General features: G+C 30.8%; 2 protein-coding genes across 4 annotated transcripts in view; both read right to left on the bottom strand.

The window, feature by feature from the left end:
• The window catches only part of LOC126905501 (uncharacterized), a 19,101-nt gene extending 3,157 nt beyond the window's left edge, over positions 1-15,944 (bottom strand). The window contains exons 1-3 of one of the 3 annotated variants that reach the window (XR_007704010.1): positions 15,892-15,944; positions 5,841-5,895; positions 5,600-5,617 (exon numbers count right to left, since the gene is read on the bottom strand). Coding sequence is in view for 1 of the 3 variants with exons in the window: in XM_050685238.1 (XP_050541195.1) it covers positions 5,600-5,617; positions 5,841-5,895; positions 6,147-6,149 (76 nt within the window). In the remaining 2 variants the exon portion in view is untranslated. Of the gene's footprint in view, positions 1-5,599; positions 5,618-5,840; positions 5,896-6,056; positions 6,236-15,891 lie in introns of those variants that run through there. The other 2 variants (XR_007704009.1, XM_050685238.1) reach the window with 2 other exon arrangements.
• LOC126905034 (uncharacterized) overlaps positions 1-23,189 on the bottom strand; it is an 85,319-nt gene that overhangs the window by 30,585 nt on the left and 31,545 nt on the right. The gene's annotated exons all lie outside the window — the stretch shown is intronic.

The following is a 23,189-nucleotide window of genomic DNA, read 5'->3' as shown; positions in this document are numbered from 1 at the left end:
AAAAAAAAAAAAAAAAAAACACATCTTAGTAAAACCAATACCTTCTCAGCTTCGCATCGAAGCTAAAAACTGTGAAAAGAGGAGTGATCTTTTGGTGTATTTGTTGAAAAATATTGGTTTATTAGGAGAAAAGTATTTGTAGTAATTAATACACATAAAAAAATAGATGGACCTGGCAAATTATAGATGAGGAATAATTAATGAAAAAAATTCCGTGCGTCAGTATGATATTAAATACTGTCACGTACCGTCTCTTTAACGGCGAACGGACTCTATTGTTTTATTAAGTATACGGACAAAATTTTATTATTTAATGAATGTTTCAAATAAAACAATACATTATATACCTCATAATTATTTTTTCGAACCTTTTATAAAGAAGATACAATTTAAAAATGTATTAATTTAAAAAGAAAATAGGAAATTTGTTTCATATTATCATAGAGAATTTTATAAAGTTTTTGTAAGCAAGAAACATATCAATTGTTATAAACAATGAAAAAAATAAAACCCTTTTCCTCATGTTCAAAAGTTACGCGTGTAGCCCAGTCAAGCTCCACACAGCTTATGCTTCTCTCGTCGCTACCACAATCAAAGTAGTCGTGTCCGGCACTATCGACACCTAGGACGTACGTACACGCGTTTGAAGTTGTGTCGTGGTGCTGAATCTGCGACTCATCTGGCATAGTTTTGTGAGTTTGTGTTGGATTGTATAGACGAAAAAACCTAACGCATGTTTTATGGAATACTCATTTTCATTGGTCCTATTGATTTATTCTTTTCCATTAATGCCACTGCCTCCCATACCTCTTTCCCACTAATTAAATTTATCAGTCCCTTGTTCCACAAGATATCCTCTAATGTCTCTCTTGAATATTCCTTATTCGGTAATTTTTCAAAATACTCTTTCCATCTTCTTTTTCATCATCATTCAAAACTTTTTATATACCTTACATAATGATATTATTTTGACCTTTAAGATTTTACTTTTGGAAGTCTATAGACTTTTTCTCGCCTTCCTTTATACATAGCCTATCATATAACTCATCATACCTCTTAAACTTCGCCTTATTTACTGCACACTTGGCTTCTTTCCACATACGTGTATACTTTATCCAATCTTCGTTCCTTTTGCTCATCTGTCATACTTTGAATTGCTTTTTCATTCATTCTATGATTTTTTTTAATGGTCTATCACACCACCAGGTTTCCTTGTTTTCTGGTATTCTACTCTTACTCTCACCATCAATCTTCTTTGCATTATTCTTTACACAACTAGCAAATCTATTCCACACATCATTTATTTCTCCCACGACATTTCACACTGCCCTTTCATTTACTGTCTCTAAAAACTCTTTAACATGTTCCCCTTTCAATGCCCACCACCGGATCCTGTTTTTTCCCCTACGTTTTTCTGTTTTTGTATATTCTCTTACCACTAAACCACAAATCCATTACCATCAATTTATATTGTGTAGTTAAACTCTACCCCGGTATAACTTTACAATATTTTACTCGATCCACACTTCCTCTCTTTCCCTTAAAATAATCAATTTGTGATCTATTACTCCTACTCTGTTAAATTATATTATGTTCTTCCTCCTTTCTAAAATATCTATTAACCACAGTATGATAATACGAAACTGCGAAATCCAGTATTGTTTTTCCAGTCTCATTCTTCCAACTTAAACCATACTTCCCATATACCTTTTCATATCCTCTCCTCTCATTGCTTACATGCCCATTTATATCTCCACCTATCACCGCATCCTGATTTCCAGGTACTCCTTGCATCACCTAATCATCTATATCACCTATAACCCTCACCTATTTCTTTTGCTTTCTCTCCCTTTCACTTAGTGTCCTGTACACTTTTCTCCTCTTCAATAAATCTACTGATTGTTTACTTCTACAAGTTAATGTTTCAAAATTCCAAGTACCTATTCTTAATTTGTATCTATTTTCCTCCCTTATAGACGAGTTCAACCTAGAGTTAAATGGTGATGTTCCTACACTGTTGACACTACAAGCAATAGATAGACCTGACACATGACTGGTGAAACAGCTACCGCACAAGTTATCCGGCTGGTATCGAATACTTTATTCTTTAGTCTTTCTCCGACTTTAGCTACTTTATTTCCTCCCACCCGTTGTCCCCGCGTATATCCCAGATGAACAATCCAAAGTTTTGTTCAGGACTCCTCATACTTTTTTAACAAAAATTTTATGCCGGCTGTCGACTTGACACAACCTCATTAATGCCTTCATACAACTGGTATAGGGGCCGTGGAAGTATTCCTATCCCCTATTTACAGGGAATCTAAATAATATGAAATATTAAAAAAAGTTTTTAAATTTTTTTTTGTGAAATCTTGAAATTTATTAACATAAATTTAATTGCATAATTGTTATTACAAAACATATTTTAGAATATATATAATAAATTAATGTTAATTTAATATGTATAGCTATATAATGTAATAACTATTATTTTTATTATTAATTTTTTTAACATTTTATTTTATATTTCTACTCTATGTAAGAGTCCTTGAGCTAACTGTGCTTAATTTTATATTTGCCCCCTTCAACTAAATATAAACATATTTCTAATACTTTTACTATTTTGTCAATTAACCACTTTTTACTTGTTACGATTTATCGGTCGTATTGCACGGACGTGTTTATCTCGTATACGTTTGTAGTTACCCGCCTATTTTTAAAGTACTATTCTGTTTATTTAGTGTTTTACCAGCTTTGAAACTATTATTTCGCTTATTCGGCACATTTACGGTGGTCATCGGGGCTTTTGATGCAATCCAGGACTAATCCGGGAGGAGGTGATCAGCACCACTCTCTACTGCGCCGTAGAAGCACTTTGTAAACTTCCAATCCACAAATCTCCACTGATAATTTGCGTTATTCTGGTAATAGCAATCAACGTTCTAAATCACCAACTAGCCCTTTACACAAAAAACCTAAATGTGACGGTAAATCAATTTCTAATGATTCCCAAACTCAAATACTTTTTAAACAGCTCCCGCTCTGGCTCAGAAATGCAGAAAGAAAGTTTGTTATACCTGACATAGTATTTGTTTAATTTGAAATTTTAAACACAGCACAAAAAAAATCCACTCGTCATCTTTTATATATTCGGGCAGAAGTGACTGGAATAAGTCATCACATGTGTGTCTAGTATACAACTGATTTAATTAACAAAAGATACCACCGAGCGGCGATAACAATTCTGAAAATAACCTGTTCAAATACATAAGACTTACGTCGCAATAATTTAGTCAACACTGGTTTTGAGGGTAGAGACCCGTTATTTAATAAGCACAACAAATTATTAAAAAAAAAAAAACAAACAAACCGAAAAAACGAACACAATTAATAATATTTTTTACATAATATTGCAGCATTTTCGATGAAGACGCGTTGTCCGACATGATCCTTAGGCATCGAAAAGTTAGCAGCGTTGATAGCGACGGTGCGCGGGTGCATTTCTGTTCATCGAGTACGGTCGTGCGGCACGTCCGGAGCCGTTGGTGTACTTCCTCGACGTTGTTACTTTGACAACAGGAAGAGGACTCAACGAATCGTTTGCGGTGGGTCGTCGTCTGCCGTACGGCACTTGTTGGACTTTGCACCGTGGCGTATGACACGCGGTATTGGTCAGTCAAACAAATGTACTTATATTAGGGCAACGGCAGATGAAGGTGACACGAGTCGCGGGGCAACGTGTATCACGAAGCGATACGGGGACCGTGTTAATATTATTAAGTAGGAACTAAAAATAGTAGAAACTAAAATTTCCAAGCTCCAAAATTAGGATTTTTCTAGTTTCCCCATTTCAAATTATATTTAAATAAAAAATAAACATCGTCATTGTATATCCCATGAAAATCTTATACAAATTGATTAGTCACTCGATTTTTTATAAATTTCGTGCCTCCCTCTAACTTAAAGTTAGAAAATAGTTTTACATTAGTGTAACTCATAAATTTGTATACGGTTTATCACTAGGCTTATTAATGTTTATTTAGGTGTTCAAAAAATATTTATAATTATTAAATAGTCATTAATTAAGATGCAAAAAATTTAAAAGTTATTAGATAACTTTATTTTTTTATGCAATAAAAATGCATAAATTACATTAAAACGAATAACAAAAACAATTAATTTATAAATTATATACACTTATAAAAATAAAATTTCATTAAATTTTATATCTAACAATAAACATTATATATTTACTTGCTCATTTTAACAAATTATTTATAAATAGTAATCACGTATTAGTTGGTATGTCATAAGCTTTTTTTACCAACCAAACTTCACACTTAAAAAAATTACTAAATTTTTATATACGTGTATTAAATTTTTAAAGGGTAAATTTGAATAAAAATGTTGTATTTGTGTACGAATTTTCGAAACTTAAGATAAAAACTTCACTACCTGTGTGTAAGACTAACGTGTATTTTAAAAAAATCATATTGACGTATCGGAATTTATCATTTAAGTTTAATTTATTGGTTAGTAAAATATTATATTTTAATAAATAATGATGGTTAATACGCAGAGAACTGTTGTTTATGAGTTTAATATGTTTGCGTTTAAAGTTTAAAAGTGGTTCACAACAAAATTCATTTTCATTTTGTTTAAATGTATCTTTAATGATTTTGCTTATAATTTAACATTTGTTCATTCAAAAATCTTAAAACCATCTTATGAATTTTTTTTATGACTTTTTATCAAATAGGTATTTGATAAATTAATTAATTATATTAGTTGGTGATGAAATTTAAACAAAATTATTGGTTATGATTTCAATTAAAATTGGAGTAAACAATTAATAAGTTTAATGTTAAAGTTTACAAAAAATATATTTAGTTTAGTTTTGAACTTAATTGTGGATATGTAAAATACTTGGTGTTTCTTTTAATCATAGCCACTAATTTTTTCATACATATTTAACTAGCTTATACAATTATATAATTAAAGAAATGATTGATCGATAACAAACTTTGAACCAGTATTTAAAAAATTATAGACAATTTAAAATAATGATTAGAGGTGAGGTGTAGGTACTGTTATTTTTATCACTAGACATATCCTGGATCACTCCTCGTCACGCTTAGGTATAAAAATGTTAAAAACTTCTGAAATACTGGTATAAAATTTGTTATAGAATTAGTCATTATCTTAATTAGATAATTTTCTATTTTATAAGGTATTTTAACATATATGTGGCCCTTTGAAAAAAAAGTTCATACCCTTATAAGATATGAGGGATAAACTTAAAAAATATTTTATAACAGGAAAATCACAGGATACATATAATTAACAGAAGACAAAACAAAATTAACACAAATATGATAATTTTAAGAGAAATCGAGGAGTATTAAAAGAATCATCTTATAGAATAAGTTTGAATTTTTTTGAAAAAGTATTTTTCATAGATTAATAGTCAAATCAGAAGCACTATAGGTTTTGAAATAATAGGAACTTTTTAAATTATAAATCTAAGTATAAATAAGATTGCATTGTGAAAAGTTAATTATATTTATAAAGAGAAAACTGTATTAGAACTATTACTTACGCTCTTTTGAAGAAACTTCTAATAAAAAATAACAATAATAATAAGAATTTATTTTAAAAATTAAATGTACTGTTTTTTAAGAAGTAGAAATCGTATTATTGTTTCATGATCTAACAAGTAAATTTTAAAGTCAAATAAAAGAAATATTGGTTATTTAAAATTTATACTGAACAAAAATTATCTTAATTAATGTAGTCCCAATTTGATCATAATAAATAGAAAATAAAAAATTTCTTATTACCTGCTACATGTATTAAAAAATACACTAATATTGCTGATAATGAAATAACTGTTTTCTGAAAAAATATTTAAAAGTTTTTTTTTATGTATATAAGTTAATTTTTATCAGTCAAATAGACTGATGTATAGTTATCAGTCATATTTTTTCTGTTATTAATAGAAAGTCATAACTTATAAAATTAAAAAGAGGGGTATTTATTGGGACAAATATATTTACCCAATTAAATATGTGTCACTCTAATTATCAATTCATCTACGAAATTTTAGCCATTTCTATAATAAAAAACGAACCTACGGATATACTTACCATTTTTTCATTAGTTAAAAAATTTTTTATTCAAAAATGTTGAACTTTCTAATGCGTAAATAATAATATAGTAAAATGATTATTTAGATACCTGATTAACTGTATTTTAAATAAAAATGCCTCATACATATTTATATATTTTTGAAAAGAAATTCTAAATTTAGGTGATGGTTTTAAAACAGATATAAAAAAATATATTTATATTTAATTTTAAATTTATTACTTTCTTAAAATGAATAAAAACGAGATATTCTAAGGTATGAAATCATGTATTCTAAGCTAGAAAAAAAACTCAAACTTTACAAAAAAATTTGTGTTTATACATAGATTTTTCGAAAAGTTATAGCAATCTAATGTTGAAAATATAAAATAGAAAAATGAAAATTATAATACAAAAATAGCAAGTTTTTAACTACGGCAGCTATTTTCACATAAAAATAAGTCGTCGGGATATTTTTTTTTTATTTATAGTACATGACATGAGCTTTAATTTGATATATGTTTATAGGACTCAGTATTTCTGGAACATTTTCAAAAGTTAAGTTGAAAAAGTAGATTTTTGTAAGAACTCAATGTTGCTATTTTAAATCCCCCTTGTGAGCAGATTTTCAAAAAATGATATCAAATGAAAGGAAAATATCTAAAGTTCAATATCAAAATTATTATTATTATTAATGTTCATTTGTTAATTTTTGAAACAGTTACTATAATTTTAAGAAAAAAAAGTGAAAAATTGTCATAAATTAATAATTTATAAATTATAAATTTTAATTTTTCGCACAAAACTACTAAAATTATTGCTATTAATAGACCGCCCGATTGTGTTATTTTTTTATTTGTTATTTATTGTTCATTTGTATTTTAAATGAATTTATTTACAATACAAATGAACAATAAATAAAATCAGCATCTAGGCACATCTGTTGTAATATATTCGTCGCTATTATTCACATGGATTAAAACTAGGCTTCTTTATGTCCACAATAATAGTATTTTATTATTTTTTCGTTTAAAATAATCACCACTTTTATTTATACATTATATTTATAGATACTAGATTCGATTTGTGATCTTTTGACATTATGCATCTATAAAAAAAAAATTATATTGATTTGGTCATTTTATATAAAGTTATGGTAGTTTTAAGTAAAAAGTATCTTTGACTAGATACGATTTGTGATATTTTGACGTATTGTTGAAAGAAATCATTTCGGTGAGAGCTGAGAAAAAGTGGTAACAGACACTCAAAAAAAAAAAAAATAAAAAAATAATCACATCATGTTAAATTTAATAACTTCTTAGCTTCGCATCTAAGCTAATATGTAACTATATTAGCACTTGAGGAAAAAACTAAAAATATAAATGGGCATTAACACCCCATTTTGTGGAGCATCAACAGAATTAATAATTTAGAAAAAAAATTCAAAGAATTATAAACCTCAGTGGCGTATATAGGGGGATTTTAGGACGCAGTCCCCTTTTACTAAATTCATACGACAATCGAAGTTAATAGTTATAGTCAAAGTAATACAATTTTTAAGAAGTATTTTTGTAGCTTGTTTTTATTTACTATTTTAGTCTTTTTCTGAGACTCAAAATTTTTTTACAAATGTTACAATAAATTTACCAACTGTGCATATAATTTTAAACTGCACTATTAGTCATAGCCTGGTTTCATTCAAATGTTTTAATTTTAATCATTGTAAATATGCAATCATAAATTGAGGAATAAGCTTAAAATAACATATTTACGTAAAAGTTTGTGATTATAAACATGACTTTCTCAAATATATTGTAGTAGCATTTATGATTATAATTTTATTTAAAATAACTTTGCAAGCTTAAGGATTTTTAAGACAAATATAATATATATATATATTTTTTTTAAATAGCCTTTATTAAAATAATATTCAGCTCAACAATTATAAACAAAGAGAAAAAAAAAACCCAGCACAGGGGGATCGCGGCATAGTTGGATCAAGTATTATGATATCTGACAATGATTAAAATCACTATCAAAAAAAACTCTTCGATGCAAATCTTTAGATAGTGTTTAATTTTAAAAAATTGGTGGTTTATACCAAAAGCAACATGATCTGCTAGTTCGTTATTAATATCCTGATTCAGATAAAGTATGTCGTATGAAAAAGGGATTATTACAAAATATTATTTCTCATAAAGNAAGGGATTATTAAAAAATATTATTTCTCATAAAAAAATAATGTTGATCCATACACTTTTCAATATGTCATAGCATTATAAAGTTAAAAATGTAAAAAATAAAATCGAGAATTTTCACACAATAATAGCATTCGGTAGCTATTTTCACCATGAAGACAAAATAAAGTCCGAAATTTTTTTTTTGCATTATAAAGTACATTACATTAGCTTTAATTTAAGATATGTATAAAAGTGTCAGACTTTCCGGAACACTTCAAAAAATTAAGTTGAAAAAGTTAATTTTTTGTGAAAAAGTTGTCATTTTGAATCCCCTCTTGTGGGCAGGTAAAAAGTCAGATTTATAAAAATTATACCAACTGATAGGTAAAGACATTATGCATCTATAAAAAAAAAATTATATTGATCCATACATTTTTTAAAATGTTATAGCATTATAAAGTTAAAAATATAAAAAAGAATTTTTTTACAAAAATCGTATTTTTTTTATAAACGTTGATGTCTGTTTTCACCATGAAGATATAATAAAGTCCGAAATTTTTTTTCTTTGCATAATAAAGTACATTACATAAGCTTTAATTTAAGATATGTATAAAAGTGTCAGACTTTCCGGAACACTTTCAAAAGTTAAGTTGAAAAAGTTCTACTATCTACATGCATTTTTTAGATTTGCACCCCCCTCGTATATAGAGAAATGGTCCGATTTAAAAAAACAGTATGACAAATGAAAGATGTATATAAATACTACTCCTCATGAAAAAATTGTACTGATCTATACATTTTTCAAAAAGTTATAGCATAATAAAGTTAAAAATGTAAAATACAAAATCGAAAATTTTCACACAAAAATAGCATTTGGTAGCCATTTTCACCGTGAAGATAAAATAAAGCCCGAAATTTTTTTTTTGCATAATAAAGTACATTACATTAGCTTTAATTTAAGATATGTATAAAAGTGTCAGACTTTCCGGAACACTTCAAAAAATTAAGTTGAAAAAGTTGTCATTTTAAATCCCCCCTTGTGGGCAGGTTAAGGGTTAAATTTATGAAAAAAATATACCAAATAAAAGATAATGATATTATGCATCTATATAAAAAAGAATTATATTGATTTGTTCATTTTAAAAAAAGTTATGGTAATTTTAAGTAAATAAAATTGAAAAAATTAGCGATTTTTAAATTTGTAATTTTTTTGGAGATTTCCCTCATTTACGGGAAACGAGGGAATTTTTTTCAATTTTTGAGGGTAATTTCTTCAACTAGATACGATTTGTGATCTTTTGACGTATCATTGAAAGAAATCGATATAGTGAGAGCTGAGAAAAAGTGGTAACAGACACAAAAAAAAAAAAAAAAAACACATCTTAGTAAAACCAATACCTTTTCAGCTTCGCATCGAAGCTAAAAATAAGTGAATTAGAAGTATAACAGTAACAGTGCTATGTTATAATGGTATAACAAATATGACAATAATTGTTTGTATACTCAAAAATAAAGAAAAAATAAATATTATTAAAATTATTGTTAATAGAAATTTCAAGGTACAACTAAAAGAATTACTAAATTAAAATTTTTATTTGAAATAATGGAGGATGAGAGAAAGTAAATAAATAAGTAAATAGAAGAATATAAAATAAAATAATGAGAGATTAAATGACAAAACCGGAACTCCTCAAGAAAGATATGATTGAAATAATAATAAAGGAAGAACGGGAATTAAGAGTATTAGCTACGGAAGGTGGATTAATATTGTGGGAGGCTAAGAGGCTGAAAAGTTTATTTCTGCTGTTAATTAGGGCAGGACAATCAAAGAGAAGATGAGAAAAATCGCATAGTGCTTCACTATCATGTAGGGGACAGAAGGGAACGGAATTTAAGAAAAGATGAAATGCATGATAAGGCAGATGATTATGACCTAACCTAAGTCTTGAGTACTGAGAAATTATATTTCTGGATAAGTCAAGGTTATGAAACCATGGAGAATGTATAATGGATGGAGAAATCGAGCGGTACCAACATACCGTTTTCAATTTTATTGTAGCCCAACTGTCCTGCCAGGCTTGAAGAACTGTATGTCGAAAGAGGCGGAGAAAGTCAAAAGCGTAAATATTATGGCTAGAAGAAGTAAAGAAGGGGGAAGTAGAAGTAGCAAGACGGTCAGCTGTTTCGTTACCTAATATTGACTAATATAAAACCTAATATCGATTTGGGATCGAATTAAGGAGATAAGTGATCTAATAATAAGAATGCAAGGAGAAAGATGAGAGCAAAATGGATTAGAAGTGAGGGCAAGTAGGCAAGATAGAGAATCAGAAAAAATAGCAAATTCATTAATTGAAGTAGAAGATATAAAAATGAGAGCATTAACGATGGCAAGGCATTCAGTGGTAAAAGAAGAAGAAGATGGGCNGGTAAAAGAAGAAGAAGAAGGGTGGAGTGCAGCTGAGTATGAAATATTAAGTTCAGGAATAAAGAAAGAACAACCAGCCGAGTTAGTTGATACAGAACCATCTGTGAATATCAAGCATTTAGTCGGAAAATTAGCTGAGATATAATCTTTGAAGAGATTATTAACGGAAGTTGCAGGAAGAGAACGGAGGATTGAAGGAGGGAAGCCGAGGAAACACGTTGAAGTATACACTATAGGAGTTATTGTAAGAGCCACTAGAGGACAGTCAAATAAAGGTAATCTAGAGTGTGATTTGTAAATGTGACAGACCATGGGTGACAGAGAAGAGCATACTGAGGCTAAAATTGGAAGTGATTTAGGCACGTAGCGCCAGCAATTACTTAATTTGGAGTATAAGGAGAAGATATGATGGTTAGGGGTGGAGAGAGATTTTAGGAGAAATTTATTAGCAAGCAAGCGTCAGCGGATTTCGAGGGGGGGGAGAGGAGCACTCAACAAAAATACTATGGCTCGGGGTAGACTTAAGAACACCAAGAATGCTGCGCAAGCATGCGAATAAAAGAGAATTAAGTTTTTTTCTATGAGTGTAGGAAGCTGAAGAAAATAAAAAAGAGCCGTATTCAATTTTAGCGCGGATAACGGATTTCAAAATGAGAAGTAATGAGGAGGGATGAGAGCCCCAGGATGTACCAGTAATACAGCGTAGGAAATTTGCCCAGCGAGCAGCGGACGAGAGAATAAAACGGAAATGAGGAAGCCATCTCAGCTTAGGAACCAGTTTAAGGCCTAAATAAGTGACGCATTCAGAGGGGGGGATATTTATCCCATCAAGAGTAATTATAGGGTAAACTGACGGTAAGCGTTTTCTAGTGAAAATTATTAACTGGCTTTTCACTGGAGCAGCCTCAAAATAATGAATTTGAAGAGAGTTAGAGAGGATCGCAAGTGAATTATTAAGGGAGTTGAGGGCATTATGAATGGATATATGAGAAGAAAAAAGAACGATGTCGTCAGCATAGGAATGTGAGAATGTACAACTAGAGGTGAGGGAGAAGCTAATTTTGCTCATGTAAATATTAAAAAGAAGAGGACTAAGGCAGTTACCCTGTGGGAGGCCGCTATAGGAAGTGCGGTTTAATATTAAACCGGAAGGAGAAGTGAAGGTAAGAAAACGTTGTGAGTAGAGACGTGAAATAAAATTACAAAGTGTAGGGGGTATAGAATAAAAATGTAAAAGGGAAATAAGGGTAGGAATGTGTACAGAATCTAAAGAACCTTTGATGTCAACAAAGACAGCGGGACAATAGGATTTATCACAAAATGTTTTGTATATACTGGCCATGAGAGTGGATAAACACTCCATGGTGCCCAGCCCTCTCCGGAACCCGTATAAATTAGGGGGAAGACAGTTATTTTTTTCAAAGAACCAATCAAGGCGGTTCTTGATAATGTGTTCGACTACTTTGCAAAGAGATGAGGAAAGAGCTATTGGGCGAAATGCAACGGAAGCTGAGTTAGATTTAGGGACGGGAACGACGTTAAAATTACGCCAAAAATCAGTACACACCTTGTGTGTAACACCTTGGGACCATAAAGAATTAAGAATGACTAAGAGAAGTTCAAGGCAATGAGAAGGGAGATGTTTTAGAACCAAAGGGGAAATTCCATCCAAACCGACGAATTACAAGAATAGATTGCATAGGAAATTTCACTGAGTGTAAACGAATCAGTAAGAGGATGAAAAGGGAGAAAATTAAGGAAAGGGTTAGGATCAAGGGTAGGAGAGGATTCTTCTAATGATGGGACGTAGGGGGGAGCAACCTTATTGCAAAAGGGATCAAACCATGACTCGTTTAAAGAGGGAGAATTTTTAAATAGACAGTTTTTAAATTGTTTGGCAATAGTCCAGGTATTGGACAGACTAGAAGAAGGATTAAGTGAGGAACAGAAAGAGCACTAGGATATAATTTTTGCTTGTTTAAGTGTTTTATGAACAGAGGCGCGTACCCTTTGTTACTCATAAAAGTTACTTAGCAGACCCGAGGATTTATATTTTTTAAAAGCTTTAGTGCGCTCATTGATAGCGTAGGTGCAAGAGGAAGACCACCATATTGGAGAGGAGGGAAAGGACTTTTTGTTTTTTTTTATTAAAGGAACAGATAAATTAACTGCTCTAATAATTGTAGACACGAACCAGTTGTAGTTCTCAATGGGAGAGGAGGAGGAAAAATTAGAGGTGAAAATGGTCATGTAATTTTGAAAAGTTGGCCAATCAGCTTTTGAATAATTAAATCTGTTAACTACGGTGTGAGAGGAAGAGGGAGAGGGAGTAGGAGAATTTGTGTGAGAAATAATGATAGGAAAATGATCACTACCATGAGTGCAGACTAGGACAGACCATGACAACAACAACGAGAGAGATGGAGATGAAATGGTTAGGTCAACCACGGAATCCATTTGAGAAGGGCCTGTATGGAGGGTGGGGAGTCCTGTATTGAGAATACAAAGATTATAGGCATAAATAGCAGACGAAATAATGTTACCACGATGATTGGAGATTTGTGTACCCCAGGAGGGATGGTGACCATTAAAGTCACCGCCTATAATAGAATTACAAGAAACTAAAGTAAAAATGTTATCAATTAGTATAGAAGGAGGGTTGGAAGAGGGGGAAATATAAATAGACCAAATGGCAATGGGATTGGGTAAATTAGTAAACGCCTGGATACCGACAAGATCTATAGAATGATTAAGAAGCGAGATTTTTAATACAGTATCAATAGAAATAGGGTTAATGTGGATAGAATGATGAGAGGTGATGGCTACGCCGCCAAAACCGTCGATACGATCAGAGCGATTAATGTTGAACTGTGGAAGATAAACACGTTTATTTGAAAGGAGCCAAGTTTCAGAAAGGAGAGCAAAAGAACATTTATTATTAGAGAAAAGAAAAGAGAGATCGTGCATTCTAGGGGATAAACTTCTTACGTTCCATTGAAGAATATTGAAAGAAGGAAAGTTAGGATGACAATTAAAATGTGTCATCATTGTCAGATAAAGGATAGTGGATGTTAGTTAATGAAGATTCTATAGTTGATTGAAGTATTGAAGGAGAAGAAATTAAATTAGGATCGCTCGCGAGTAGCTGAACGATGTGTTGCGATAAGCAGGAAATCCAGTTGCGGTTATCAACATTAGTACTACGATTTTGGGACATGTATTTTAAAAAACTGCCTTTAGGCGAAATTGGCCTAGAACAATCATTTGGTAAAGGAGGAAAGTGGGGGCGGGGACTTGAGTTTTATTACTTTTTTTCTTCTTTTGTTTATTTGTATATGTATTAGTAGAATGACCAAGGGAAGGAAAGGAAGGAGAAGCTACGACTTCGACACTAGATATATTTGTATTTTTAGCAACATCAGAAAAGGTAAAAGCTTTATTAACTAAACTGGAACGTTTGATCGAGGAGGCTTCAGAAAATGAGACATTGTTTGTGGCCATTATCTTTTTAATGTCTTTTTGCACAGACCATTCGCTGCAAGATCTATCCATCGCAAGGTGGTTCAGTTTACAAAAAAAGCATGAAGGAGGTGTGGTTAACTTGACGTTACAATTAGATTCGGTGTGGTCAAAGAGACCGCAGTGACTGCAGCGCTCTTTACTGCGACAGAATTTAAGGGTGTGACCAAAACGTAAACACTTGCGACATTGGACAGGAGAACGTATACTCGGAGAGACCTCAAAAATAACTTTGTATATTGATAATTTTTGAGGAAGAGTTACTGACAAAAATTTAAGTTCAACTAAATTTGAAGAAACGAGGATGTTATCCTTTTTTATATTAATGCGTCTGAATGAAACAACTTTGACTGAACATTCATAACCTTCCCAAAAGTCTTCTTCAGAGATACTTTTATCAAGACGTATTATTCCAATACTATATAGTAAAGTACTGGGAATATTCGCAGAGTAGCCGTGTTCAGAAAGAGAAGGAAAAGTGAGACAATTGTTGGCGTTATTAACCGACTCAAACGTGATTTTCACACGCTTAGAACCGATAGGGTTTATGCTCAGAATACCAGGAAAAGTTTGGAAAAAGTTTTACCGAACTTAACTGGGTGAAAATTACCTAAGTTATTATCACCAGATGCAGAAACAAGTACATTAAGGGGACCAGTGTAGTGAAGTGGAAAGCATTCAGGAACATTGGGTTGCCTGACTATTTAAATATTAGGAGAATCGACATAGAGCGAGTCTATGTTTGAAGTTGGCGAATCGGGTGACGTCACAACGATGACTTCAGGTGAGCTACAATCCATGCTGAAAGTTTGAGATTGGGGATCATCGGATTTTGATTTACCGTCAGATTTAGTTTTTTTGTGTAAAGGGCTAATTGGCGATTTAGAGCCTTGATTGTTCTTACCAGAATAACGCGAATTATCCATGGAGATTTGTGGGTTGGAAGATTGCAGAGTGCTTATACGGCGCAATGGGGGGTGATGCTCATCACCTCCTCCCGGATTAGGTTTGGATTGCATCCAGAGCCCCGGCGGACACAGTAAATGTGCCAAAAAGGCGGAACTATGGATTCAAAACTAAAAAAAAAACTATGAATAACGGATTAGTACTCTAAAAATAGGCGGGTAACTACAAACGTACGCGAGTTAAACACGTCCGTACAATACGACCGATAAATCGTAACTAAAATATAATATATATATTAAAACATTTTAGTAGATATCCATTGAATTTCTAGTTATTTAATCATGTATTAGATTATCAATATGAATGTGAAACATACCGTTTCTATGATAAGACTGCATACGTCGAAAATAATATTTCTTATGCCATTAAAAACACCTTCCGCATAAATTTTATTTCAAAAACTAATTTAAGCTACATATATTTTATTGTAACTTTCGAAAGTACTGTTTCATCTCTTTCACATACCTTAAATAATAATAATGATTTTTTTTATTTTTTGTTTTGTTAGTAATAAAACACATTGAAATAAACAATTTAATTGATTGACACATGGCCGCAGATAAATATGAATTTAAAAATTAAAATAATCTATTTAAATATACATATGTTTATATGTATAATTATATATATTTAATATTATATATATAATTAGTATTAGAAAACAAATATTACCTCGACCTTATATTGAACTTTTCTTCAGAACCCCTTTGAATTTTTAAACATTTCTTTTAAAAATATGAGGGTTTGAGCAAATAAAGCAATCTTGAAAATCTTTATGTAAATATAAATATTATCAAAAAACGTTTAGTAATATTTTTAACAAATTGGATAGAAAAGTCATTCACAAAATGTATAAAATATGTCCTTAATTATTGTGTATGCAGTGCTATCTTATTATTCAAAGAACAAATTTATATCTATAGTTATTATTGCGGGAAAAATATTTTTTAATAATTATTANTTATTATTGCGGGAAAAATATTTTTTAATTATTATTATGTTATTAAGTATATCTAAAAGTCTGTACTTTGAAAATTTAAATATATTTTTTTTAAGTATGGTAATTTTAATAATGTATGTATGAAAATTTATGTATTAGGTGTTTTATTCTTATTGGGCCGACCCCCAATAGATGGATTAAAGGCGAGAAAAATAAAGAAGAAATATTTTTCCTGTCTTGATTATTATATAATTCTGTATTAAACAAACTAAATATTATTTGTTTTAAATACTTCTAATTGCTGAGCTTTATTAATATTATATATTAAAAGCTTAAAAATAAACAGGTGTTTAAAATTGTATACTTAAGAGATAACTCAAGAAATTTCAGAAATATTCCTGTCATTATGCAATCTAGCCGATTAGGTATTTATACATAACTTTTAAGTTAGAGAAGTAGATGGCGCTGTAATAATCATATACATTTTTATGTAAATTATTTAAACATAAAACATGCAATAGAAGTCTTATAAATATTAATTAATCGGAAAAGAATATAGTGTTACATTACTTTTACATCATGTTATGCTAAATATTAGCCAATACCTATTTATCACATTATTTATATTATAGTTTTCATAATTATTTTTCTAAATATTTTATTTGAAGGGTTATGTGTGGATAATTTAATCCTTATTAATTATATACTGTTAATGTTAATACCAGGGTGAGAAATAATATCTTGCATACCTAATGATTAATAAGAAAGGATCTTTGTATTTAAATTTATACAGAAAGAAGACTGTGGTTGTTGGCAGTATATTAGTAAACAATATATTTGAAAAATCAATTTTATTTCATTAATATTGTATTTTTAATGATCAAAATATCAATACTAGAATTTATAAGGTCAATCTATTTAAAATTTTAATTAAACATTTAGAAAATTGTTGATACAAAATTTTATTATAATCCAATAGTTACGTTTATACAGAATTTTGAAGTTTGTTAAATTTTTTTATGGACTCAAATGTTAGTCCATATTATGTAAAGGACGGAAGTAAACATTATCTATTTACTTTATTAACTGGTACGCTACTTCGTTTCCATGAATAATAGTAACGTGTGAACGCGCTTTTTATAGACATAATTATCTCAAATCTTTAATACAAAATGTTAAAAACATTTTCGTATATTAACAATTATTAATTTGCGTGATTCTATCATTGATATCATATTATTACAGGATATTTCTCGTTAAGATATTTTATAATAAATGCACTTATTCATTATTATTCACGTTTAATCTTATAACACATGAACCTATTTAATTAAAAACTCAATATGTTTTAAATAACGTATTCATAATTTTTTTTTAATTCGTTTTGTTACTACTTGTTTTTTCATGTCATTTTCAAATCCTTATTCAAGTGTTAATAAAATTAATGAAAAATAAATCGTATACTGTCGTCGGTGAATAATGTAAAAAGATAATATTTACTTCCGTCCTTTACATAATATGGACTAACATTTGATACCATAGAAATATTGTTAAAAAAGTAAAAACTTAACAAACTTTAAAATTCTGTATAAACGTAACTATTTAGCTAAAATAAAAGTTTTTGGTAACAATATTTTCCTTTTAAACTTATCTCTATGAAGGGTTGTCTTCAAATCTTAAAAAATATTTTTTGTAATTGCAAACAATAACGTAAGACATATTTTAAATATAGTCCTATTATGTAAAAATTTATTTAAAAAAATACGAGGTGTTAAGTAGATCTTAAACTATATAAATTTTCAGTTTGATCTGTTCCAGTATATATTTAAAAAATGTCTACTTAGGTATAACCATACCAATTTTTATTCAATGTATTGAAAATCATTATTTTTTTGATATTTTATTTTAATTATACTTAAAATTAGGAGGGGATTACAGTATATTATTCATATGCCGTGTTTGTAGTTAATTGGTATTAGACAACCAAATTAAGCCACTGGTTACTTCAATTGGACCATTTTAAATAATTATTCTATAAAAAAAACAGCATTTTAATTAAAAAAAATTAAATCAAATAATTTTGATTTTTTAACAAGTGTAGTTAACACTTAAGTGCTGTTTTAAGATTATAACTTGGAAGACTCTCATAAGAAAGCCCTACAAGTCATTAGTAGCCTAAATAAAGCGATTCTCCGAAATGTAATTTATATAATGTAATAAACAATTCCCTGTGGGTGGGGGACAGAATACACCCACGGCAGTCCATGCCCGTCGTAAAAGTCGACCAAAATGGACCTAACAATGGGCAGCAACATTGTTAGTATCAAGTATAGATTTATCTATACTTGAATAGCATCCCTTATTAATAAGAGATGTCATTGCGATGCAGAAGGCAACGGGAAACCACTGCATTAATTTTCCCAAACATTAAGCAATGAAGGTCAACCATATGAATGATATAAAACGAGACGATGGGATTCGGAACCCGGAGTCCGGCAGGGGGAGACAGAGCATGGCTTCTCAGGTCGTCAGCCAGCGAAATCCATGCCAAAGCACAAGACAAAACATTGAAAATAAAATCAAAAATAAAACAATTCCAACTAAAATAGGAACGTGGAACGTGAGAACGTTGTTAAAACCAGGAAGATTTGAAGAACTTAAACAACAAATGACACTTAAACAGCTTGATATTTTAGGAGTGTGTGAAACTAGATGGGGTGACAACGGAGATTTCTGGAGTGATAATTTTCGAATGATACATAGTGGAGATAAACAAGGGAAAAACGGTGTTGGAATACTATTAAACAAAGAATGGGGACTGCAAGTAGAAAATACCTATCATGTGAATGATAGAATATTACTAATAAAATTAAAGACATCCACAGTAGACATGATAGTCATCCAGGTATACTTTCCAACCTCGAATAGTGGAGACGACGAAATCGAACAAGTGTATGATTCTCTAGATGAACTGCTAGGAATAACTCGAGATAACGATAATGTAATTATTATGGGCGATTTCAATGCGGTAGTAGGAGAAGGACAAGACAATCAAATAGTAGGCAAACATGGCTTAGGAACAAGAAACATCCGAGGTGAAAGATTAGTCAATTTTTGTAAGCAGAACAATTTTCTAGTTTCCAACACAATGTTTGAAGTACCAAAAAGAAGACGCTATACATGGGTAGCACCAGGGGATACTAATCGTTACCAAATTGACTATGTGTTAGCAAAGAGCCGTTTCAAGAACCAAATAATGACAAGTCACAGTTTTCCTGGCGCGGAAATCGATAGCGATCATAACCTAGTAGTGATGAAGTACAAAATAATACACAAGAAAATTACAAAGCGACCCAAATGTAAAATATGGGATATAGAAAAACTTAAAAATGAAGAAACAAGGCAAGAGTTCCAAAACAAGATTCATAACGGAATGATAGCTGAGGATATCGACCCACCATGGGAAAAAGTGGTTAATAATATTCGGAAAGCTGCCGAAGAATCAATTGGATTTAGGAAACTAAATCCAAGGAAACCATGGATAACGAATGAGATAATGGACTTAATAAAATACCGCAATAAATTAAGGAAGACTGATGATTCGATGTATAGAATAATAAAGAACCGTATTACCCAAAAGTGCAGAGATGAAAAGGAGAAATGGATGGATATAACATGTGAAAAAATTAAAGCAAATATGACTGCAAATAGAATGGACAAAGCATATGGAATGATTAAACGATTGTCAAGATTACCGAAGCCAAGAAGCAAAATTGTTAAGGATATGAATGGACAACTGATTTTAGATGAAGGTGGAATAGTGACGAGATGGAAAGAGTACATAGAAGATTTGTATAAAGGTTGTATAGGAGAAAATGACATAAATATTGAAAATATAAGTGAGTCAAACAGAGAAGACATAGGGCCAAATATAACAAAAAGCGAATTTATTAAAGCACTAAGTGAATTGAAACAAGGTAAAGCGACAGGAGTAGATGACATCCCAGCAGAACTATTAAAAAACGTCGGAAAAGATACCGAAAATAAGCTATATGAAATGATTGAGGAAATGTATAGGGATGGCAACATTCCGGAGGACTTTGCCAAAAGCAAAATTGTACTTATCCCTAAAAAAGGGAATTCCACAGAATGCAAGAATTACAGAACAATAAATCTCTTAACACATGCGTCCAAAATACTTCTTATCATCATAAAAAATAGGATAAGGACAAAAACCGAAGAGGAGCTTGATGAAGACCAATTCGGGTTTAGACAGGGAGTTGGTACAAGAGAAGCAATTTTAGCTCTAAGGGTACTCACCGAAAGAAGGTTAAATGTAAATAGAAATACATTTATAACTTTTATAGATCTAGGAAAAGCCTTTGACACAATTAACTGGGCTTTATTGATGAACTCTATGAAAAGAACTCGAATAGATTGGAGGGACAGAAGAGTAATAATGTTACTATACAAGAAACAAGAGACCTTACTAGAGGTAGGAGAACATAGTGCAACAGCAAAAATTAGAAGAGGGGTAAGACAAGGTTGTTCCTTATCACCTTATCTGTTCAATTTATTTGTAGAAGAAATCATAGACAAGTATAAGAGAAACTCTAAAGGAATAAGCATAAATGGAGAAAAGATACATTGTATACGATTTGCAGATGATATTGCTTTAGTGTCTGAATCGGAAAAAGACATGCAAAAATCTCTAACCACCCTCACTAAAATATTGCAGGAGTATCAAATGAAAATAAATGCAAATAAAACAAAGTCAATGGTGGTGACTAAAGCAAAAGAAATTCCTTTAGTGAGGTTGGAAATAGATAATAACTTAATTGAGCAGGTTCAACAATTTAAGTATCTAGGAAGTACGATTACTAGCGATGGTAGATGCTCAATAGAAATTAGACAAAGAATAGCTATGGCAAAGAGAGCATTTATGCAAAAACGGCAGCTACTTACAAACAAAAAACTCAATATAAAAATGAGAAAAAATTTTGTCAAATGCTATGTATGGAGCGTACTACTATATGGCTGTGAAACATGGACCATCAATGGACAAGACAAGAAGAAGTTGGAAGCTATGGAAATGTGGACATGGAAAAGGTTGCTGAAAGTCAGCTGGAGAGAAATGAAAAGTAACGTAGATGTATTAAACCAAGTAGGGGAAAAAAGAATTCTGTTAAACGTCATAAAAGAAAGAAGTGGAAAAATGTTCGGTCACCTATTAAGGCACAATTCGTTTATAACAAATATATTTGAAGGGCGAATAAATGGACACAAAGGTAGAGGTAGACCGAGGAAAGCATATATAGAAGAAATGATAAGACAAGCTGACTGTAGTCGATACATAGACATGAAAAGACTGGCTTTTAACAGAAAAGAATGGAGATCCAGATTTGCAACGACAAGACAAGGCCTTTAGTAGAGAAGAAGAAGAAGTAATAAACAAAAAAAAGATAAAAAGATAATCGGGTAAAGATGAAGTGAATCTTGGGGTCGAACTATATTTATTTATTAAATAATAAAATATCCCTACCTCACTTATTCCTATTCTTGTTTATTACGTGATATTTTTTGAATTAAGGCATGCAAATAAATATTCGCACTTACATTTATTTCATTTTGTAATTGACCGAGTTGGTTTTATGGTGATTTCTTCCTATAGTGTCAACAGTCGTTTATACTGTCTTGCGTTTATTTCGATTAATTAGTCTCTCTGTGTATATTAGATTTAGAAAAAGGGTTCTCTACTATGGGACCTGCGTCTATTATAATTTGTTACCTTTTTTTATCTTCTTTAAATTCCTTTTATATTATACTATGTTTTTACTAATAATATTTTCTATGAATTCCCTATAGTCGATATCGATATTCTTAAAATTTACACTGAACTTGTCAAAATATAATTATAAGAATATGTCTATCTATATTCAAAATATAATTAACAAGACTGTGGTGGCCCAGCGTTTCTCAGCGTATAGCCTTGACTGGCGCAGACACAGTTAACCTCATTAATATATTTTAAATATTATTTCAATACACCTTTTACTATCCTTTACGTCAACTGCCTACACTTTACCGAGAGGTAATTTGGCATAGTCCTTTATGGCTGGCGGGTACACACGCAGAGTATATTTCCAAGATGTAGTCTCCTATCTTACGAACTATATATTTTATGATGAACTCTACCCGGACTATTAGCTCTAGAACTGGCTTGTCGACGGATATAGCGCACTTCAAAAATACTCTTCTTATAAGTTTAGTACTACTCTGTACCTCAACTGCCTACACTTTACCGAGAGGTAATTTGGCATAGTCCCTTAGGGCTGGCGGATACATAGGCATAAAGTACTACTACTAAAACTTATTAATTCTAATCACAAATTATGCTTCTTCATTTAGTTCGGCACATTTAAGGCTATTCATAAATGTAGGGCACAATAAGCTTTATTATGAATATACGATAATGTATAAGGCTATTATGCTTGTATAAATAAAATTACACTTCTTCACTCTTTTCGGCAAAGAGCAGTTGTCGTCGTCCCTTTTTACGAGAAAAAATGGCTTTTTACGCCGGATGAAGTAAGCCAGAGATTTTTATTGAAATTCCTAAGATGTTGGATAATTATTTGTGGTTAGTTAATTGTGATAGAAACCCTGCCGTGGACGTAGTTAATGAATTGTAGGGGACTGGTTTGAAACATGTGTTTATAAATAGTTATTTTCATTACCCTAAAAGGGAAACATTCCTTAGGTGATTTTTCGCTTTATTCGTATATATGTGATATTTAGTACATGTGTTAAAAATTATACTACAATAATGATATACCCTATGACCAGAAAATTAGTGAATTATTAAAAATATTTTAGTATCTGTGTTTATATAGAATTATTCAAATTTATTAGGATGCCCATTTTCTTAAGAACTATTGAGAATTTTAAATGTTACGTCGCTATTTAGGGGTTTAACCTAAATGCCCGTCGACAGTATTCTAAGGGACCAACGGGGGATAGCTGGCTAGGC

The sequence above is a fragment of the Daktulosphaira vitifoliae genome, unplaced genomic scaffold (assembly GCF_025091365.1).
Source record: "Daktulosphaira vitifoliae isolate Bord-2020 unplaced genomic scaffold, ASM2509136v1 Scaffold_4, whole genome shotgun sequence".
Taxonomy (NCBI): domain Eukaryota; kingdom Metazoa; phylum Arthropoda; class Insecta; order Hemiptera; family Phylloxeridae; genus Daktulosphaira; species Daktulosphaira vitifoliae.
This window is presented reverse-complemented; position numbering and strand designations above follow the sequence as displayed.